The sequence below is a fragment of the Gasterosteus aculeatus genome, chromosome 10 (genome assembly GCF_964276395.1).
Source record: "Gasterosteus aculeatus chromosome 10, fGasAcu3.hap1.1, whole genome shotgun sequence".
Classification (NCBI taxonomy): domain Eukaryota; kingdom Metazoa; phylum Chordata; class Actinopteri; order Perciformes; family Gasterosteidae; genus Gasterosteus; species Gasterosteus aculeatus.
This window is the reverse complement of record NC_135697.1, coordinates 9,738,858-9,760,062: the sequence shown is the minus strand read 5'-3', so window position 1 is coordinate 9,760,062 and position 21,205 is coordinate 9,738,858. Positions and strand designations below refer to the sequence as shown.

At 47.5% G+C, this 21,205-nt stretch overlaps 1 protein-coding gene across 22 annotated transcripts; it reads right to left on the bottom strand.

The window, feature by feature from the left end:
• Positions 1-1,431: 1,431 nt before the first annotated feature.
• nfyc (nuclear transcription factor Y, gamma) lies at positions 1,432-21,094 on the bottom strand. 22 transcript variants are annotated; one of them, XM_040189532.2, is made up of 12 exons: positions 20,938-21,093; positions 10,861-10,967; positions 10,628-10,699; positions 9,278-9,391; positions 7,659-7,754; positions 6,534-6,710; positions 4,938-4,979; positions 3,959-4,027; positions 3,481-3,639; positions 3,080-3,184; positions 2,928-2,987; positions 1,432-2,547 (listed from the first exon to the last, which is right to left on the bottom strand). In XM_040189532.2, the coding sequence occupies exons 2-12, from the start codon at positions 10,957-10,959 to the stop codon at positions 2,428-2,430; spliced, it is 1,113 nt and encodes a 370-aa protein (XP_040045466.1). In that variant the 5' UTR covers positions 10,960-10,967; positions 20,938-21,093; the 3' UTR covers positions 1,432-2,427. The 22 variants fall into 22 exon arrangements, with proteins under 22 accessions (XP_040045466.1, XP_040045469.1, XP_040045471.1 ...); XM_040189535.2 differs by having other exon boundaries at positions 10,628-10,696; positions 20,938-21,080; XM_040189537.2 differs by lacking the exon at positions 20,938-21,093 and adding an exon at positions 17,922-20,080 and having other exon boundaries at positions 10,628-10,696.
• Between the last annotated feature and the right edge of the window lie 111 nt (positions 21,095-21,205).

The window sequence follows — 21,205 nt, the reverse complement described above, 5'->3', positions numbered from 1 at the left end:
GAAAGAATCCAGAGCAGAAAGTTATTCAAGTCTTCCTTAGCTATCAATTTTGGGCGGGTTTTTCTTCATGAACAACGTTTCTTATTGTCCTGAATTAAGGTGAATGATGGAGGTGACTTAAGGAGGCCACAGTGGACTCAAGGCTGCACGTCAGCAGCTGCAAGTATATCGTCATTCACCATTGTGCAATGAATATGAATCACTTGTTTCTGAACTAAATTCAAACACAACGCATTTGTGTCTTCTATCAAAGGAACTGGCAACAGCTTCGATCCGCATGAATACATGAACACGCAGTCCTTCCTTTTCCGTCGAGAATCAAACGATTTCATTATCTTGTAACCAAAGTTCAAGGATTTTAATTGGATATTTCTTTTCTTGAGTCCATTGCACTGATTGAAGAGATACGCAACAAGTGTATCAATCAGTGAGCTGCCCACCAAGACGATTCCACCGCGATGTGGATCATTGGACATTACGCTTCCACAAACAATGAAAGGCCAGTACCTGGGAAATGCTTGCATTCACGGTTTGACCGTGATTAAAACAAACTCTCCCGACACCTCGGCGAGGCCGAAAAGCAGATGAAAAACAAAGTGGACGTCCACTCCTGTTATGGGCTCGTCTGTGACTGAGACCGGCCGGCGGCGAGGCCCAATCACAAGGTCCGGACTGTAGCCAAGGCAGCCAGCACTAATTCATCTCGCCAAGGTTGCCTTGATCTGACCAGCCGAGCCGGCCAAGAAAAATATCAGCAGACAATCCTTCTCATGCTCGACTTAAGCTCAAACATTCTCACAGTCCCCGCTGCTCCTATTAGAGAGAGCCGAGCATGAGTCTGCCCTCATTAATGCAGTTATTGTTCGGTGATTAAGTCCATTAGGAAAAGGCCCTCTGGTTTGACTAACTCGTGGCTCCCACCACTGTGGCCCAGCCGGACAAATGACAAATGAGTGGCTAGCGGCCACTATGAGACACACACAAACACACACACGTTAAAACGGGATACTCAAGACTTTCCTTGAGGTATCTCCCTTGGTGTTAAGTGGGACATTGTGATCCCCCCCCCTGCCTATCAAGATTTTCTGTTTCACCGTAAGTATTTATCCTCCTTTAAAGATTTAGGTCGTGTAAGGAATGCAGCCTCCCAGGAGCTGAGCGGTCTCCAGCCAAATAACTCGTGACTACAGTTAACCGCTTGTCCTTTGTTCCAGCGCTCGAGGAGGAGAGCAGCAGTGTTCAAAGCGTTAGGGTGCAACTTTAGTCACTTGGTCGCATATCTTTTCTACTGCCTACAATGATCTTGGGGGGGGGAAATGGAATAATTCAGTACAGCAGAGGCTTTCAGGGTTTGTTAGATCAGTGCTGCCCTCCTCTGGTCATTTGGGAGAACAACACAAGGTGCACAAAAACAAGACAAAAATATGACTATTTGACAAGTTGTGTTTTTTTATTTATTTTTCTCACAAACTGTTTACAAAAAGGAACATCAAAAATAAAATTGTACCCATCTATTGCATGTCATGCTGGCAGTTTAAACTACATGCAAAAACAACAATAAGAACATTGACAATAATCATTACTGTACAAAAAAAATGAGCGGGAGGATACGAGACCAAAACATCATCTTGAAACCAAAAGACAATCAATTGTATTGAAAAAAGGAAGTTCTATGAAAAGGTGGGGGGGGTTTGGTAAATGGTAAAGCCCCTTAAAGTCATGCTTCATTATCAATGTGGTGGAGAAAAAAAACAAGAGAAACTACATGAAATTGTTGAAACGTATAACCTCTTCTCAAGATCCCTTAAAGTGACATCTGAGGTATATGGCTTCACTTCATCTGTCAACTACATGGAAAACAATATGGAGGGTATGATTCAGATAGACCAGGAGCATATCATGGAGAGAGAGAGAGAGACACACACACTTCCCCAATTCATTTCCAAATAAAGAGCAAAAAGAAAAGCGCCAGGAAAAAAACACTTTCTTCTGTTTGAGAGATCTTTGAAGTATCGACATGGCGGTATCGCTGAGTCGCTCTGCGGAGAGACGGCTATCAGGGGCCGCGGCAGTGGATGCATATTTTTGTCCACGGACGGTCGGTGACAAAAGTACAAAAAGTCAGCCGCATCTAAGCATGGATGCAACTTAACATGTCAATTCGAGAGCGTCAATCGGTGTCCTTTGGTTTCCGTTTTTAATCCCGCGTACCAAGTTTATTACAAAGAGTGTTATAACATTTCAGCTCCCTCGTCTAGATGAGCGGGCCCTACAATTGAAGTTTATCGAGCGTCCTTTCGTCCAGGTCGGTGGCATCGGTTTGCCTCGAACGGGCTGGTGTGTATGTGTGTGTGTGTGTGTGTGTGTGTGTGTGTGTGTGCGTGTGCGCACGTGTGTGTGAGTGGAGAAAAAGGTTGCCCGCTGGGCTCATTCGGTGGTGACCTGCGTGACCTGTGCATCGACTGTCTGGTTGGTGGACTGAATGAACATCGGTTGGCTCAACTCCTGTCCCGCCGGCATCGTCACCTGCTGGATCTGATACAACTGCTGTGAAACAGAGACGGGAGAGGCTGAAGGTCTGTGTGCGGTCGGATTTAAACCGAAACAACACGATTGGGCACAGGTCTGTTACAAGGTTCTGTTTAGGTTGTTGCTGAAATGGCTAGCTAAATATTTTATTCAGGACTTAATAAAGACATTTCTGACACATTTGGGGTCTCCTGTCTAACGTTGTCTGTGGTTTGATTAATTCCATTTTACTTTAAGGAGCACATGTCAGCTGATTTATAGCTAAATGTGTGCACTAGTTAAATATTAACAATACTGACAAGCCAGAAATAAGTGAAGTGAGTCTATTCAAAAAGACATTAAGTTTATAATGTTACGGCCAGCTGTGATACAATGGACTCATTGATTCGGTTTGTTACCTGTCCATCAGTAAACTGGTTGAATTGCTGCTGTCCTTGCTGTACATCTGCCTGTGTGATCTGGAAACAAAACAAAGTGGAAAATACAATAAACAAATAAAGAAATGAGATCATTTGCTCTGAAGGTGGTATTTTGTCACCGATGTGATTACCTGCTGAGCGTTGGCGAGCGTCTGGATCTGTCCTTGGACCACTTGAGCTCCGGACACAGGCTGGGACAGACGGATGTACTGGAGCTGACCCGTGTTTAGCTGCACCTACACTCACCCAACGCGAGAGGGAGACAACGTTTGAATTGGAGCAAAGGTCATTCAAACCCCAGAGGTCACAGCCATTTTACTTCTCAGGAGAAGAGCAGCGACAATCATTCACCCTCCTCTGATGAATTGTTAACTTTGGAAGACTCGATATTCCCATCAAGCAGCGAAGGATGGATAATACAATAGAACACCATGTGTGTGTAGTACAAGAATGCAGCAGCAAACAAAGCGATTTTTTCCCCCATTTCCTTCACTTGTTGGCCCCCCACACACACTTAAAACTCATTTCTTACCGGGATTTGCTGGATTTCCCCAGTGTTGGTGATGATCTGCTGCATGACCTGCATGGTCTGGCCTTGGGCTTGAGCTGTCTGAGCTTGACCCTGAGCAGCCGAAGCCTGGACAATTTGTACTTGTTGGCCCTCACCCACCTGCATCGCCACAGGCGCACTCTGAAAACAGGTAACGAGGAAAGAAGAAAGGCGGAACAGACACGAGTGAGACAGAAGCACACATTAGGAGGGGGCATGACGTTTATGATTGAAACCAAACAGCGCACCGGGAAAAGATTTTAACCGGCACGGTGAAAACTTGTGTGATCTTACATATTAAAACATCTGTAAACTATTATCATGCAGGGACAAAAGATGTGGGGATGTCAGTCTGTCACGGTAGCAAGGAGAGGCCACCTCGGTGAGCTGAGCTACCAGGGTAGCCGGCTTTGTTTGTGCGTGTGTGAACATAGAAATGCAAATGTGCATGTGTGTTTACCGTGATGGGTGTGCCCTGTGACTGCAGCTGCACATGCTGTAGCTGCTGCATGGTTGCACCTTGCAGCATCTGATGGCCCGACAGTAGAATGAGAAAATGAGAGAAAGACACACACAGTGAGAAAGCAGCGATTGCAAACAACTTAACTAGTTGACGTAAGCATGTGTGGAGTGTGTGTGCGTAGGGACGCTTTAATGTTAGAACAGCAGCACACGAGTGGCAGATGACATGCTTAGGAATGATAGAGAAGGCAAGGTTCAAGTCAGAAACAGGATAATTAAGTTATGGAGAAAATGCATAAACATTTACAGCAGCTCGACTTAAGAAAAGAATTATTACAACAGACAACTAGAGACAGTTAAAGCTCTGCACACGGACACCAGACGCATAAAAAAAGTCCTTTATCGGGGCTTAAAACGGAATGATGCGTGCATGTTATTGTCTTTGTATTTCCTGGCAACACTTTACTCCATTGACCAAACATGGCACGCGCCATTTAAAACAAACTGTCGGTAAGGATTTAAGGGTAAAGCGTCAATGAGAAGTATTTATTGTAATCTCAAAAGCACTTCAACGAACCAAATAACTCTTTTGGGAGAGTCAAGTTTTCCACTTTCACTCATTCCCTCTAGGCCCGCTTTCTTAAGTGCTACGTTGTAAAAAAAAAGCCTACAGTCAACGTGCGGCTCAAACGGTGACCTCACTGCTCTCAGCTGGGACTGCAGCAGCAGCGGTGAATCAGACCGGGTCTAAACGAGCATGACAGCTCCGCTAGAGGCGGACTGCCGAAAGCAGCACGGCTACATGACATGCAGCGACCACGCTGGAGAAAGAGAGAGCGAGGCAGAGTGCGCTCGGCAGCAAAAGAGTAAGGTCATTGGGATAGAGACACAATGGAAAGGTTGTCCCCAAATATGCATGTTTATCATCTTACTGACTGTCGGAAAATGGGTGTGATTGGTGTGCCCTGTGACTGCACCTGCAATTGCTGTAGCTGCTGCATGGTGGCCCCTTGCAGCATCTGATGGCCCGACAGAATAGAATGACAAAATGTGATCCGGAGTTGGAAGCACACTCTCCCAATACTCTTGTGCATGTGACTGAGTGAGCGTGTGTGAGGGGGAGAGAGAAACTGTGTGTTGTTCTATGTGTGCTCAGGATCATTAAGAACCTCTGTCTGCATTTTTGAACCATTGTAGGTAAAAAAGACAAGTAAAATGCTAATGTGACAAGTTGGGGAAGAGTAGTAATATTCAGGGAAAACATCCCAGATTTAAGTCATTAATTTACAAGAAAGAAAGGGAACGTTGTCTGATGTTATTATGTTAAATTGGGCAATTAAGCAAAGTCATAGATGCACCAGCCATGTTTAAAGTACTCTTCTTATGTTAACTTTAAAGTTATTTCACAAACTTAATGCAGTACATTTTATTATAAAAATGGGTCATCGGATAAATCCTAGGGATATTTTTTTTTCCGATGTCTGCCAGGGAGGACTGAAGGTCTCAAAAGAAACACAAACAAGGTTTCTTTCATGTTCTGTATGCTTTTATGAACATAATTCAGGGAGATTTTACAGTCTGCGGTGGGATGAAGATGATCCAACCGTGCACGGTTTATATTCTCCGTGAATCTTCTATTTTGTCATATATTTATGCTTTTTTCTTCTCGTAAATTAACCTCTTAAACTTGGGAGAATATCCAAGCTTTTTTCTCAGAGAATCTGCTTTTATTGTAGTAGTAGAGTATAAACCCTCTCTCCCAGCTCAGTAATGCCTGAAACCTACAACGGATCTCTGAGGCCATCGCAAGAAACGTCTGTTTATTCAGTTTATGTCTCTTTCAGCTCATTTCTTTGTAACCAATACAAATGGCACTACTGAGGAACAGCATTTGATAATGTTATTTTTAATGGTTAATATGTTTTTTGATTTCTCTGTGTGCTTTACGTGTAAAAAGCCAAATGTACACTACTATAGGATTTCAGTTGACCATGGAATGACATGTGTAGAGTTTGGTTATGAGGTGCAAAATTAGACAAGGAACAGAAATGCATGAATTTCAAAACAATCAGTTACAGATCATTTATAAACATTTCATTTGATCTTGATTATTATAAAGTCATACAAGTAAATAGTTCAGTTCATACGTTTCCTCTGCGGGGTTTCAGAGGATGTGTGCACCACCATCTATGCGGCCTGAATGTGTTCTGGGTCTCGGATCAAAGTGGGATAAGGCTACTATCAATAAAGCCATGTGTGAGGACTGAGAAACGAGCCTTTTGCAGCACGATACCAAACACAAGGTGGAGTTGTGAATCTTCTACATAATCCTTCATGTGTTACCACAGAAAATCCACTTTCTTAAAGCTTAGTGAAAAGTTTAATTTAGTGGCATTTTCTGTGGGAGCAGTTGAGCCCATCACAGCTGTAGTCAAGGTGTTTCTCCAAATCGCCATTATTATTGTCAAAACCTCCCACATCTGGCTGTGGATTCGTTTAGGTGTTGCAGCTTATTTAAATCTATGTGTTGTGTACCCCCGTTCCAGGCACTTCAAACGAGGCGTCGGTACTACCTGTCCTTGCTGCGGCTGAGCGATGATGATCTGTCCGGGCTGGATGGTCGTGGCCGTCTGTGCGCCGGGCTGCTGGGCCTGCTGCGCGCCCTGCACCTGCACAGCGCCGGGCTGCTGGGCCAGTGTGAAGTAGTACTGCACCGGCTCCGCTGGAGCCACTGACTGCCGCATCTCCTCCTGATGGTGAGGACAGGCGCAAACAGACAAACCAACACACACACACGACGAAGAGCGGCTATCAGTTCATTACATCTCCATGAATTATTTTTGCAGGTGTAACGGTAGAAGTCTGATGAATAACTGATGGGACGGGGCTGGAGAGGAGTAATGTAATCTGGACGTATGATCCATTACACGCGCTGCTGGACTGAAGGCCCAAAAGGACAGAACAATTTACACCAGAAAACAGCATCAGCCATTTCTGACTAATAATGCAACAACAAAAAAAAAAGAGAAAGCAAACGGTGGCGTCCGGGTTTGTTTGCTTTTGTTTTAATTAGCACAGTTTGGCAGGGTAGATGGCGGCTTGGACGCAGCTCTGACAATTATTACAAACGATGACCCGCGTCCTTGCGCCTGATAACGGACTAATGAGCGGTGCTTCGTCTTGATGAGGTTTCTCCATCACCAGAAGAGTAAACACCCTTCTCCCAGCTCCATGACAACACAGCTGAGAGTGTAGGATGTTTACATGCCTGGGGACAGTCTACTTAAATACCACATTGAACACCTCGCTTCTCCATTTGCTATCCTGTGCATGAGCAAAATGTCAGTGCAATGTGCAAAGACTGCAATTGACCCGAACCTTATTGAAGTGGCCCCTCGGGTAGAGGACGTATTCAAAGGCTTGACGAAGTTGTGCTTTTCCCCCCCCCGATTCCCGTTCGCACAAACCAGTTGCCGTCGCTGCAGTCAGAGGCAATAAGATGCTGCAAACATCCGACTGAAAGCCCTTGACGTCCAAAACCACAGCTTCCAGTCAAGGATGTTTACAGCACCTCCAGGTTGCCGACAGCGGGGACCTGAGACGAAGACCCTCGCTCCCCTGCGCTGGCTTTAAAAACTCTTGACGCCTTGGGAGAAGCCCGCTGCCCCCCCGTCACTGCGCAGCGTGGGATTGCGTACCTGTCGTTTAGGAGGCTTCAGGTCGTCCCGGGGCACGATGTCGATCAGGAAGTCAAACTGGTCGAACTTTGTTATTGCCATGGCGATGTCATTCCTCTGAAAACACAACAGACACAGAGGGTCAAAGGATGAGGTCGGACTTCAATGACGCTAATTCGATGTATGCAGCGAGCTATAAATGAACATGCCCGAGGGCCTACGGACGACCCCCCCCCCCAAAATAGCCACACGAGAGGCTGCTGTGGAAATGAAAGTTCCCATTGGATTCTACCAGGTATTATTAGCAGTTATAACTGAGCTCAAAAGGGAAGAGAGGCAGCGTTAGGAGCTAAACACACTCACATTCGCTTGTTCCTGTAAATGGGAGCATTTGTCTGGATTTATGTTTTTGTTCAACAGTCAGTAAAGGTAAAAGGGTTCATAAAAAACAATCCGGGAAGCATCACAGTTGCTAACGTGGGTAATGCATGGAAATGAACAGGGATGACGCTTCCTGCCCTCGTAGGCCGAGGCTCGGCGGCTACACGCTTTCCCATGACAGCAGCAGCGTGCCGTCTCCGTGGAATTTTCCACAGGATATTGGCTGTCAGGACCCCCAGTGAGGGCCCTCCCTTCACCACAGGCTATTATTAGCGGCTTGATTAATATGTGGTAACATCAGGTCACATCCACACTTGGTTCTATTGATGAGCGTTGCTATGGTGACCTATTGGCAGCACTTTTAACAATAGGACTAGGCCTTTGCATGTGTGTTTCAAGCATGTGGAAATGGAGGAAGCCTCACATCTCACATCCGGGAAAGCTTCAAACACCACACGCAGCCAAAGCGTAATTTGGGGCGTATATTGTAATTTGCATGTAAACCCGCACCGTAAATTAAGTTTCCATTTAAAGCATGCAGTGCAACGTTTTTACACTTCATGCTGAGAGAAAGTACTGTGAGATAAAGATTAGCCAAGACAACAGAAAAGTGAAACACGCTTCCCAAGTAGGGCTTCAATTTAAGTCTCCTCCCCGACCAAGTACCGTGAGGGCGATTAGACGGCCTTTTATCCCGTCTCTTTTTCTACCTGCTTTGGCGCACACACACACACAAACATATCCATGGGCTGCTAATCTCTCAGAGGTATGTGAATGGATAAAGTAGACTTAAGGGCTTTCATGTTCTGCTCCAGCGTTCTTCCCTCTTAACATCCAGGTGAGACTCTGATCTAGATTTTCTCCATCACATCATCCCAGAGTCCATCTTGTTCAACGTTGGGACAGCCGAGCAGGCAAAATGGCACCGCGGGGAAAAGTGGGTCACGGTAACCCGGCCAGCTTTACTTTCAAAGTCAGCAGAGGGAGAAAGAACTAAGCAGAGGAAATGGACCTCGGGGGGGGGGGGGGGGAGCCGGTATGGGGCCTCCGCTTGTATGTACGTACGCAGTCAGACACGCAGGGAACAGAAAGTGATAAACAAACAAAAAAAAAGACACCCAGGGGAGTGTGGGAGAGGTGTTAAAAAGAAATTCACAAAAAGGAAATATTACAGATGCATCCTAAGCAATAAGAACACGGACACGGGGGAGAAAGTGGGTCATCTTGGTTTCCCCGATGCGTCTCGGCGGGTATCTGACCTGTAGCGTGCGCCGCTTGTTGTCCTCGGTGTGGATCCACGCTCTGAGGGTGAGCTCTGTGATGAAGATCTGAGCCGCTTTGGCGAACAGGACGGGAGCCTCCGCGCTGATCATCTGTACGGAAAGAGACAACGACGTTACACCTGCTCGAATACACCCACGGACTGTCCGACATGAATCACGGCAGCGAACGCGTGAATCACTCCGGGCCGAAGGCTCGCGCGTGGCGGCATCACGTTCATGTGGTGGGAAATGTCGAGATGAAGAGACCACTTGTCTTCGCATTACAGCAGTGAGTTAGCTTTAAACATTTGCTGCAAACAGCTTAGCTTGTCACGCCACGGCTTCATATCGAGTCGCATTGAACTCGGGGGGGCGGAGGCACGCGATAACGGGTTAAGTACACGGACATATACGTGAAGGCTTAAATGTTATACCGCACCACTCACATGTACACATGCGGTGAAAGCTGCTGTGTCAAGAGCTGACAGAAGGGTCCTGTCCCCAGTTACGCTACTGATCTCATGATCTCTTCACCTCTTTAAGCCACAGCTTAACTAACGGGATAGTGCTCTCGACACGTCACATTCAAAGACACACACACACACACACACACACACACACACACACACACACACACACACACACACACACACACAGGCTTTCTCGTTACAGTCGTGCATGGTAATCGGGTGTAACAGAGATAAAACAATCACTCCGTGTGCCTAAACTGTTGAGTTCAGTAGAGGGAGATGAGTGGATTTCTAAAAATGAAGTTTTAAATTGATGGTACGTCATCGGCCGATCTGAGGGACTGGGATCAGTATCATTTTAAACTTCAAGTGATTGATATATGTTGTGATAAACCCAATAAAATTCAGATTATTAGTTTATTTTTAAACCAATTGTAGCAACGTCTTTTGAACACAATGCCTGTGTTTCACAAAGTGGTTTCAACAGCACTGTTTTGTTATCATGGCCCGTAACGCTGTATGGGCTTTGTGAATATGCTTGGATGTACACCCATTTGATATAAACGGACTTCTTATCGACCCTGCTGGATCTGTAAGAGCTGATGATATTTTTCCATTATAAAAAAAAATTTGTGGTCTGACCATAAGCAATAGGCCATAAACCAATAATTTGACCACATTAGTGACCATTAAACATTTCAAACTTTTGCCTTAAAGTAAATGAAGTCCCAAATGTTTTTCAAAGATCTGTCTTTTGGTCCACAACATGGAAATATGATTACAAAATTAACTATTAGGGATACAAGTGTCTTATGCTCTTAGTTTTCTCATACAAGTTTTCTCAGAGTGGTACATTGGTGGCTAAAGGTCTTCTTACCTTGACGTCCTCATCCAGCTTCATGATTTTTTTGATTCGAGCGAGAGGCAACTCTTGCACACGGAAATCCTTCTAGAGACAATGGGATGGATGGTCGGTTAGAGGGACAGAGTCCAGCAAGGAAGTTGGCTTCAGTATTTGCGTGCATGTATGTTTGTAAGAAACCAAATAAAACCACTGAATCGTAGAGTTTGTTTGGCTGATGCATGTGTGTGTGTGTGTGTGCAGCGTACCACAGTCAAGTTCCTGATCTCTTCCATGACGCGAGGCCAGAAGGACTGCAGGGTCTGCTGGGCATCGCTGCCCCCGGCTCCGAAGGCTTCTGCAGACATCCTCTACTCTGTTTCACCAGGCAATGACAGGGGGAGAGTGGTGGGTTAATTCTTTTCAAAAACAAAGACGTAATGTGATAATTCAGACACCGGAGGCAGGTCATCCCCTAAGGCCGACAGGACACGAAATACAGTTTGGGTCCATGCCGGGCAAGCCACACATTCCACCAGGGCCTGTCATTATGATACAGTGAACTCTAAAATAGAGCCCCGACAGACGGCTATTCTTGTCCTTGTGGGCTGTTGACATGCCAGAGAAAACGCCAGCGGACTGGCGGCACACTCGCCGCTCACGGATGGCCCCTTCAAGATGCGGCTCCTTCTGCAAAACGCAAGCGCGACACGCTGCGGGCGACCCCCGCACGTTGACAGGACGCGCGTGCGTTTTTTGTGAAAAGAAAAAGAAAACACTCCTGACGGCAGCGGGATTTCCACAGGTCCACAAAACTGAGCAAACACACCATGAGCTTCAACGTGAAATAAAACCAACGGCTAAAAAAACAGACCCACGTGGACATAAAAGCCAATGCTGTTACAGGAGAGGGGGGGGTGGGTTCCCGACGGTTTGAAAGAGGATCCAGCAGGTTACTATGGCATGCCAGGAATCTGCTGGGGGAATATTGGCCTCCCTGTCTGAACACGCGGGGCATTGGAGTGTGTGGATTGCACTCGCTCGCTCTCCCTCCCTTCACCTCAGTTGAAAGATTTGCCAAAAGGGAGAGCAAAAGAAACACGTCAGGGGGGGGGGGGGGGTTCAGCATTAATCCAGCGCTAAGACAAAGCGCCGGAGGCTTTAACAGGAGGAGGTAAGAGACAAACCGGCCCTGAGTCAGACCGCTGTGCAAACTCGCTATGTGGGTCAAACAAGACGGGAAGAGGGAGACAGAGGAAAGAACAGAGGATGAGAGTGTTGTGAGCGGGGGGGGGGGTCATCTATTTATCCTCCCCCTCGAGTGCCCCCCCCCGGTACAGTGGTGTCGTGGGAGGCCAGTTCTTTTAGTTGTACTATTTAAGTGCAATCATGAATATTTTACCCCGACCAATCACAGATCCAGAATCCATGTTTCCCTCTCTGACAGATTTTGGAAATAACATAAGCAGCACTGCTGCATCCCGTTCTGTTATTCAGTTTTTTGACAGAGAGTACCCTAAATCAATGAGACAGGATGGCTGCGGGGGTGTTCGGGGGGGTTGGAGGGCTTTATATAAATCAATCAGGCAGCTTGTAGCCATGGCATGCCAGGCTAGTGATTGACCTTGACAATGTCTCCATTCCGCTGCCCGACGCACCAGTGTCCAGTTGCATTTCAAGGTTGATGGAAATCCTGCAGTCACCAGAACAATCCCAGCATTCCAAGCGGCGGGGCTGACTGATGGGAATTGCAGTTGGGGTTTTTTGCCTCTGCCTCACAGGTAAAGTGACCTCTGCGCACTTTGCAGCGCCGTGACCATGCAAATGGGGGGAAGGCGGGGGAGAGGGGGGGAGGCTTTTCTCCAGCTCACTCGATCTCGTGATCGGTGACTCGTGCAAGTCACCGTTGTGCATCCGCCGGTGCACCACTGCCTGCCAGCTTGGGTGCTTCTCTACATGTGGTAGACTGAATAAAATATAAATAATGAATCAATGAATCAGCCAATTCACTTGATAGCATTATAGACAACAATCAGGCCAATTACCATGGTAACACCAATGTCGCTGAGAGCAAACCCGGGAACAATTCACAAAAAAAACAACCTACTCTTAAACCGCTATCTTTTTTTTCTTTCTTTTAACACTTGTGGTGGTAGAGACGTTATTAAGTCACACGTACGCCCAAACCCCCCCTCTCTGACCCTGTGACCTTCAATCTAAAACACACAGCCACCCACTAACCAACAGCAGCAGGCGGGAGGGGGGGGGGGGGGGGGGGGGGGGAGTCCATACATGAAAAGAAATGAGAAAAAGTGTTAAGCAGGCTGAAACGTGAGATGGAGGGGGAGGAGGGCAGGAAACAATACGAGTGCCACCTACTGTGCACCGATGTCGTCTCCCGGGGCTTCGGTTCAGCGGAAAGTGTGCGTGGGAGCCCGCTGAGGTCTCCGTTTTTCAAACTCGGCGAAAGCGAACCAACTCAAAAACCTAATTTTTGCTTCTTCATGTCCGCTCTCTAAAAGTCGAGCTTTCAGGACCTTTTTCACTGCACTGCAGGTAAAAATGTAATTATGTTTTGAACTTTGATGTGCGCTTGCTGTTCTGGATAACATTGTGGATCATTTCAGCTGTAATGAACCCGACCTGCTACTGTATGCTATATTAGTGTACATTGCACCGTGCCCCCCCCCCCCCCCATGCGGCTCTGTTGTCCTTCATCAGGTCATTGAGACGCACAGAGATGTCGGTGTTGGGTTTCCTTCCAACTCCGCTGTGCCTGTGTGTGTGTGTGTGTGTGTGTGTGTGTGTGTCTCCGAGGAGCAATGTGACGTCTGCACTTTGTCGACAACACAGCGACTTGCTCATCCTAGCGTCTCTCCTCTTGGTCTTCTAAGCGGTACTTCCCATCTCTGTCACCCGGTGTCTCTCATGTTCTGTCTTTTTTTTTTACTTACACCCCCCCACACTTCCCCTTCGTCCACAACTTCTCTGAGAAAGTCAATGCTGCTCCTCTTGCTACAGCTGAATCAGCGCTATGGCCGGTCCTGCGTCTCGTGTCATCGCTCCCTCCCTCGCTCTGTCTCGCTAACTGGCGCGTCCCATCAAGAGGCCACTCACAGCAGCATCAGCAACTTGGTCAAACGCTAACGTCACTTACAAAAGTCGTCAAGTTCCTGTTAGCGTTAAAGGCTCAAGAGCAGAATTAAAAGGTAGCCGTGTGCCGGTTCATCCTCTCCTTTAGCTAAAGTAAGCGACGGTGCAGTTGAGCTAATTAATTGGCCTCTGATTAAGGCGTCATGTTCTGCAGTTAATTGCCCCCTTAATGACCCAACGGTTGGTGTGAATTGAGGTTAATTTTGCCGAGTGCATTTCATAGGTAATTAGGCGAGGCAGCTTAGGACAAAGTGAAGGGCCTATTTGAGGCAGACGCGTGAACCTCTCCCCGAGGTGTTGCAGTATCACACTGTCATGTGCTGAAGAGCAGCTCATATCATCGCAGATCTCCCCCCGAAGCAGAGCTGACACTTCACATTGAAGCAGATGTGCACTGAGAGGATCTGACCTGTACGGAAATAAAGCGGCATATCGTGTACCCGATCGAATGTGCGGCAAGTGTTCCAATCTGAAATAAGTGTGGATTTTTGTTTCCTTTACCCGAGGTCATGGAGGACCTTCGCGTTACATCTCAGTCAAACAACCCTTTTAGCCTCTAATAAACCATTATTTTATTAATATACCAGTGTGAAACGCTGCGAGTGCAGTTTGGGTAATTTCAGATGGATAATAATCCATAATAAATGGATTTAGTGGAATGCACTTTCATTCCCATAACCGTTGGTTAAGAAAACATGGAGGTCATAAGGCAAGAAGGGTGTCAATAAACAAGAGATGCCACAAAGGGACGGGATTTATTTTACCGTACCGTGACCTTATGGCACCGCTATGACCTTATGCATTGTTGCTCTTCAAGGTTGCTAACGGACAAAACATCAGGCCGGACAAACAGCAAACACGCAACCACACAGACCGTGTCAACTTTCACCTGGACACTAAAAACGCTGGAAAATCAACCAAAGACACGTCGTTAGTGTAACCAAGATGCCAGCTACTGGGTGAGCGTTGCTACACTGAAATCTCTCGCAAGAGGTCAATTTTCCCACATGCTGCTGTGTGAAATTGTCAATGACGCAGAACAGCAGGTCTCTAGGAAGGTCAGTAAAAGGTTTAAGTCTGCTGGGTTTTACGCAGAAAGTTACATAACGGACGTGACCATAAACCAGGACACGTCATTGGACCACTTGATGTTTAACATTCGCTATGGCAGTTTTATTCTGATTTATTGTACATGAAGAGACAGTATAAATACTGCTTTGGTGACAAACGCCCGACTGTCAAACATAAATGGCGGCACTAAATCAAAGAGGGTTACAAATCCTGAACTATTACAGTGTTCTCCTTGATAAAAAACAAACACACAGTTACAGCATGCAGGGTAAATTATCTACTCAGGGGAAACAGAAAAAACAAGAAGTTCCCGGGGCAGGAATTACAGATTAACTCCACGAGCTCGTGCGCACGGACGCACGCACGCACACACACACACACAACCATTTTCACAGATGTTGGTGCAAATGCCTTGTGATTAGAGGAGAACCGACGGGGTTATAATGGTGGACGTGCTCGCCGTGACGGGCGATGCAACATCCCCTTCTGGCGCGGCCGGACCGAACCAGCCAACCAAACGGGCCTGCAAACTTTGCCCTTGGTTCTGCTTCAAGCCGACCCCAGGAAGTGCTAGTCACTGATCTCCCAAGGTCATCCAACAGAGGAGGGAGAGAAACCAGAGAGGGAGGAGGGAGAGAGATAGATGAAAGAGAGGAGGGAGAGGGGGGGGGGGGGAGGAGAGAAAGAGGACAGGCTTTTCAACTTTCACTGCAGCACTTAAGTGACCCCAGTGGTTCTCCCAAGAAGCTTAAGAAAAACACCACATACTGTACATATTAGCAATGTCTCCCTTTGTTTTGTTTCCTCGCTTCCACTCATCTCCCTCCACATGTTTCTGTGTCATTGCTGACGGAGAGAGAGAGAGAGACGCCGCATGAGCCGAGCTCACATTCCTGTGACCTTCATCCATTGCTAGGCCCGGTCCCCGGCGTCGAGGTAGGCAGGGCTAAAGCTACCTGCAGATTTCGTGCTGGAACACAGCTGACGCCACCCACATCGTCCTTAGTGACAGTGTACACACATAAAAGCAAAAAAAAAAAAAAGGCGCCAAGGGCAAAAGAGCGAATTCGCGGCGGCAGTGGTCACCTTAGTGATAAGCTGACAGGCCTAGCATTGTCCAAGTGCTTTGCATGTTTCACTAACTTTTCTCACCCCGCTGTGCCTTTGATACGGAAAGGGGCACAAATATTCAAATCGCATGCAGACAGAAGCCAACCCCTGGGATTTGGCAGCAATGGCTTCAACGTGAGTTATTTTTAGTCTCCCTCTCTCACTCTTGCTCCCCCATCGGGACTTTCTTTGTCGGAGGCACCAACGGAAACTTAGGGAGCGAGTAACGGACAAATAAATCCAGTTGAAGCAGCGAGGGAGAGAAAAGGGCACCGTCCAAAGATTCCATCAGAAGAGATCAGCTCAAACAATTAGCCTGCTGCGTCTACAGGGCTGACAGACTGACAAGCTGTCCCATCTGGGCATCTGCCGCTGTCGGGGCAGGGGCCTGGGGGGGTCCCGAGGTCACCGCAACCAGCTGCCCCTCAAACCCGCAACAACAATACTGACATGCTATGCTCACAGAGCTCTACCGCGCACAACATCGCATTTTGACGTGGATGCCATTTTTGGCTCCTGGCTCTGCGTCACTGTCTGGCGCTGGCGCGTAAACAAGGACGTCAGTAGGGGTTGGAGGGTGGGAGGGGGCGGGAGACCAGAGTCGGGACAAGCACCGTGTGCACTGAAGCCGGCGGCCCCCAGGACACCAACACCGCCGATGACAGCGAAGGGCATCTGACCGCCGCGCACTTGCCCGTGTTGAAAGGTGATTAACAGTCAAAACTAGTTGGCAAACAGACTTGGCGCTCTACTTTCACGATGTAACAAATATATTACATACAAGATTTTAAAGTTTTTATAGACGGCCTGTTTTTTTTATAAAGCATCACTGCCTTGCTGAAGTGACAACTGAAGGACACGGATGAGAGAGACACACACACACACACCTCTTCCAAGGAGAGTACTAAAGGAAGGGAAAGGGAGAGAGGATTGAGGACAACTGTAAAGGACATTCAGTCCCTCATCGCTGCAGCGCATGATGGAGAGAAAACTCAAAGCCTGACCAACTTGACAGGTCTTCTCTCGAGCGGTGTTTTTCCCGGACTTACCCCCGTGCCCTTCATGTCGAGCGCTCTGTCGTGGCTGAGCAGAACACAGGCAAACAGACCGCCCGGCTCAAGTCTCCTGGAGATCAACAGCAGCAGCAGGAAGAAGAGTCACAGAGGTTAACAGAAAGGCTCTCGAGCTCCTTCACTTCCTGCGGTCCTCTGATCGTATCAACAGACAAAAGGCACTCTAGTTCCACTGGACTGTTCTTTAAAAAAAAAAAAAAAAGCCTGGACAGAGCAGCGCAAGGCCCCCCTTCTTCTACCCCTCCCCCTTCCACATTGCCCCGTATCCTTCAGCCCCCCCCCCCCCCCCCCAACGTTCTCCTCCTCCTGCCAAACCATGCAGCCCCGTCTGTCCCGTTTCTCTTCTGACCAAGTCCCCCTAACGAGCTGACCTTCTCTTTCTCTTGTGCACTTGCACTCTGCTCCTCTCCCCCTCCCCAGCTGTGACCCGTGCATTTGTCTTTGAGCTGACCCCTGGCCCAGCGCAGAGAAGAGGGTCAGAGGGAATAGATTAAAAAACTAAAACAGCGCAGCAGCAGCAGGCAAACAGTGCAGCCGCACTCCTGACTCTCAGACAAAAATCTCTAGCCTCCTTCCCCTTTAACGTTCAAGAGTAACCAATCTAGCTTGCTACGTAAAACTCAAATCCCGCCTCACACCGGGCTCCCGCCTCACTCTCACAGCCAATGAGCAGAGACGGTCCTCCCGCGCCATAGGACGCCGCACACATCATTCAGCGCAGACGCGTCCCCTGCTCCTCCCCTTGCCTCCGCTCAACCCCCCCTTTCACCGACCGCCAACTTCCTGCTCTAAGTTACCTTGAGCTGCAGGATAGGGGTCAGGGAAAAGAAAAGAGGAAGAGAGAGTAGAGAAGAGAATGGGGGGGGGGGACTGTATAAAGTTGTGGAAAGCTCTTCGGTGATTATGCGCGGGTTGTTGCTTGCCTCGGCATTGTGTGTCCTCGGGCGGTCCGTCTCCTGCTGCTGCTGCTGGACAGACGAGGAAGGTTCCACGGGGCTGCTCTCTCCGACAACGACTCTCTGCTTATTTACAATGTCAAACTAAACGTCTCCCTCCGCCCCGCCTCCTCTGCGCCGCTACAGGCTGAGGGCGCGGTGATGCAGGCAGCCGCGCCGGCACTCACTGGCTGAAACGGGTGCCAGGATGGGTGCCGCATGTTGCATCCACATGATTTGAAGTACAAAAGCAGACGAGGCAGACTCGCTGTCTCATACGTGTGCACAGGTGTACATGCACATATCCGCACACACACCCACGCGCAAGCACACACTTTGTCCTTGCGTTCTCATTCATCCTTGCTCACACTGCAAACGTCGAGCCTGTGACCAGCCAACTTGTTATTGAGAATTGTTGTGCATTCAAGTCACACTACAGTCATTTGCAATTGTTGTAGTAAATCGCACTCTTTGACCCAATCGTCGTTTGCTTAGAATATTAATTAGTTGGCTCGGGCTTTATTCAACAAAATGCCCATGACTCACCGGATAGGGGTCGGGGAAAAAGAAAAGAGGAAGAGAGTAAGCAATAAAACATGTGGTTTTATTGCAACCACAAAATGAATAAACTATTGTGTCAATCAACTTTACACAAAATCTAATTGCTGAAAACAAGATCATTGTAGAGCTTTTGTATGAGATGAAGATGAATCAGCTGACTGGTGAGCAAGCAGCCACAAGGGAGGAAGAAAAAAGAAAAAGATTCCTGTACTATTTGTGGATAAACAAGACTAAGATAAGGGTGAAAGTCTGTAAACAAAGACAATGTTGTCTTGACCCCAAAAACGTACACGTACAGCAATTTCCACTATTAAAACATCATCAGAAAACTACGTCAGCAATGTCATACAATGTCCTTCTTGTCAACTCACCCCTGCAGTCGCTCCAACACCGTAACCTTTACTTTAGAGTACCAAAGCACGACGATGCTGCTCATTCGCTTAACGCATTGTGCGTAACACCCTATTGACCAAATCAGTTATTTGTACATCGAGTACGCAAGCTCATTAAGACATAAAGCCATGGGGAGGGACAGAAATGGTCAGAAAACTGTGGCCAGGGTGCCTTTTACTGACAACCTGGGCCAAGGATAGAGGTATGACCTGAAGCCGTATGCTGCAGTTTACTGCAAATCCCGACTGTAGTGAGGAACACAAGACGCTTAAGAGAGAGAGAGCAAACCTGCCCCATCAATGGAAAAACCTAGAGGGGGGAGGGGAACCGGAAGGATGGAGAAGGACAGAGAGGAGAGGTTTTATAGGATGGGAGGGGTAGAACAAGTGGAGTGAGAGAACAAGACACGAGACTCGAGAGAAACAAAGCTAAATGTTCCCTTTACTATTTTTGTGAGGAGCATGGGGACTGGGAGCAGGTACCACCGCCACCCAGTTAATGATTAGACCAGAGCTGCACAACGATTAATCTCTCCAGCAGCCCCCTCTCCCCTTGCAAAGGGATTCTGGCTACCCAGAATGCCTCAGTAATGACACCTGGCAAGGTCACCCGTACAAGTGAGACCTTCCCGTGACCTTTGCTGCTCGTAGCAGGGACATGTTTGCGCTCGCCGGCGCTGTTTAGAGACAAACACGCGCACACACACACACACAAACCAGCCACAAGCCGTGGGTTCTGTAAACACACGGCCCCATAAGGGTAGCTGGACCACGGCATGCGTTCGCCCACGAAAAGAAACCGCCAAAAACACCTGCATGTAAAAATGGTAAACTGACTAGACTTACTCATGGGTCATTTAAAAACGTAGAAAAAAACGTAGAAAAACCGTAAACAGTGCACAGTGTTGCTGAAGTAATTATTCACTGTGGAGTATTATTGATCTCTAGAATGAAAATAATGTTATGCTAATAAAGAAAAAAATGCAGAATTAGGTTGGGTGATTTTTTGTGTGGATTTGAAATTGTGGCTTAACCCTCTTCTTTCACAATTCAAGCATAAAAAAAAAAGGTTATTTAAAATGATGTTTCTTCAGGAACAGGAGAGTAGCTCTAAGGAAACAAAGACGCGCTTGATACTTGCAATTTTTAAAATGCTCTTTGGCTTCACACTGGGAGCAGAGCACCGTGGCTCTATGAGGACTTAACGTTACATAAAGACTCATAATCTCCCCCTTTTAACAGGGTCGCTACAGCAGTTTACATTGACCAGAGAGCACCAACAAAAGCGGCTAGCATGAGACGTTAACCGATGCCACATCATCCCGCGGCAGACGGCTATCCGTAAAAACTAGACTCGATCAAATACAAATGTGGCGTTAAACTGTGAGCTATCGGACGCCTTAAGACCGGGGACGGGAACGATGGACACGCACGCTTAGCGCCCGGACCTAACGGCTTTATAACGCGTGGACCGAGACTTCGTGCTAACGTGAAGTTTACGTTAGCATGTTGGAGCTGCACACTTGTGATTGTTGCACACGCTTAGGAGACCATCCGCGCGGTTCGGGCGATTCTGATAGCCAGCGGACAACGAGTCCGCAACGTCGAGTGGAGGTTTTTGCAAGGCTTTCCAACGCGAGGAAGAAGCAGTCTAACCAATAAAGGCAACGTTTGGATCTGTCCTTCAGACCAATCAAACCCCGGACTAGATTCCACCAATCAAGGTTTTTAGGGCTAAGTTCGTTCTGCAACTGGCGCCATTCGGGCTCTAGTTGAAATGGCCAGTCCGTCGGTCGAGCACGTAGACGAGCGCCAACATGGCGGACACATAACGCCAGTTTCCTGAGCGCCCGTGATCCCTTCAGCGGGCCACCAATAAGCGCCTCAGAGAGCGGGGAGGGAAATGGCGCCTATGTTCATCTTCCAAAACAATCGTCTATTGGTCAAGAACAGGACACGAAAATAAGATAAATATTCCTTCAAACTTTCACCAACCGAGCTCCTTTAAAGTAAACGTTCTACACATAAACTGCGTCTAATTTCGTACTCACTTTGTTTTACGGGTTCGAAGTGAAGTCCGGATCAGTGTATTATTTATTTTATTTAGCAAGCAGGGGGAAACAAGATGGCTGCAACTTGAACCGGAAGTAGTTGGATGCACGAACGTGATGACGTAGAAGTTACGTTCCCTGGGCAACGGCGTCAGTCTCTAACCGCAGCACATTACATTGGTTAAATAAATTGAGGTTATGTGTTATCGATTAACATATAATGTATTATTAGTAAAAAATAAATAAGTGAACGAGTAAAAAATACAAG

Bases quoted from the DNA above. Each gene is read 5' to 3' on its own strand.
- nfyc (XM_040189532.2), bottom strand. From the start codon at position 10,959: ATGTCTGCAGAAGCCTTCGGAGCCGGGGGCAGCGATGCCCAGCAGACC. The intron at 2,988-3,079 runs GTAATCACATCG...TTTTGTTTCCAG, and splicing joins CGCTCGCCAACGCTCAGCAG to ATCACACAGGCAGATGTACA. The intron at 2,548-2,927 runs GTAACAAACCGA...TCTGTTTCACAG, and splicing joins ACCAGTTTACTGATGGACAG to CAGTTGTATCAGATCCAGCA.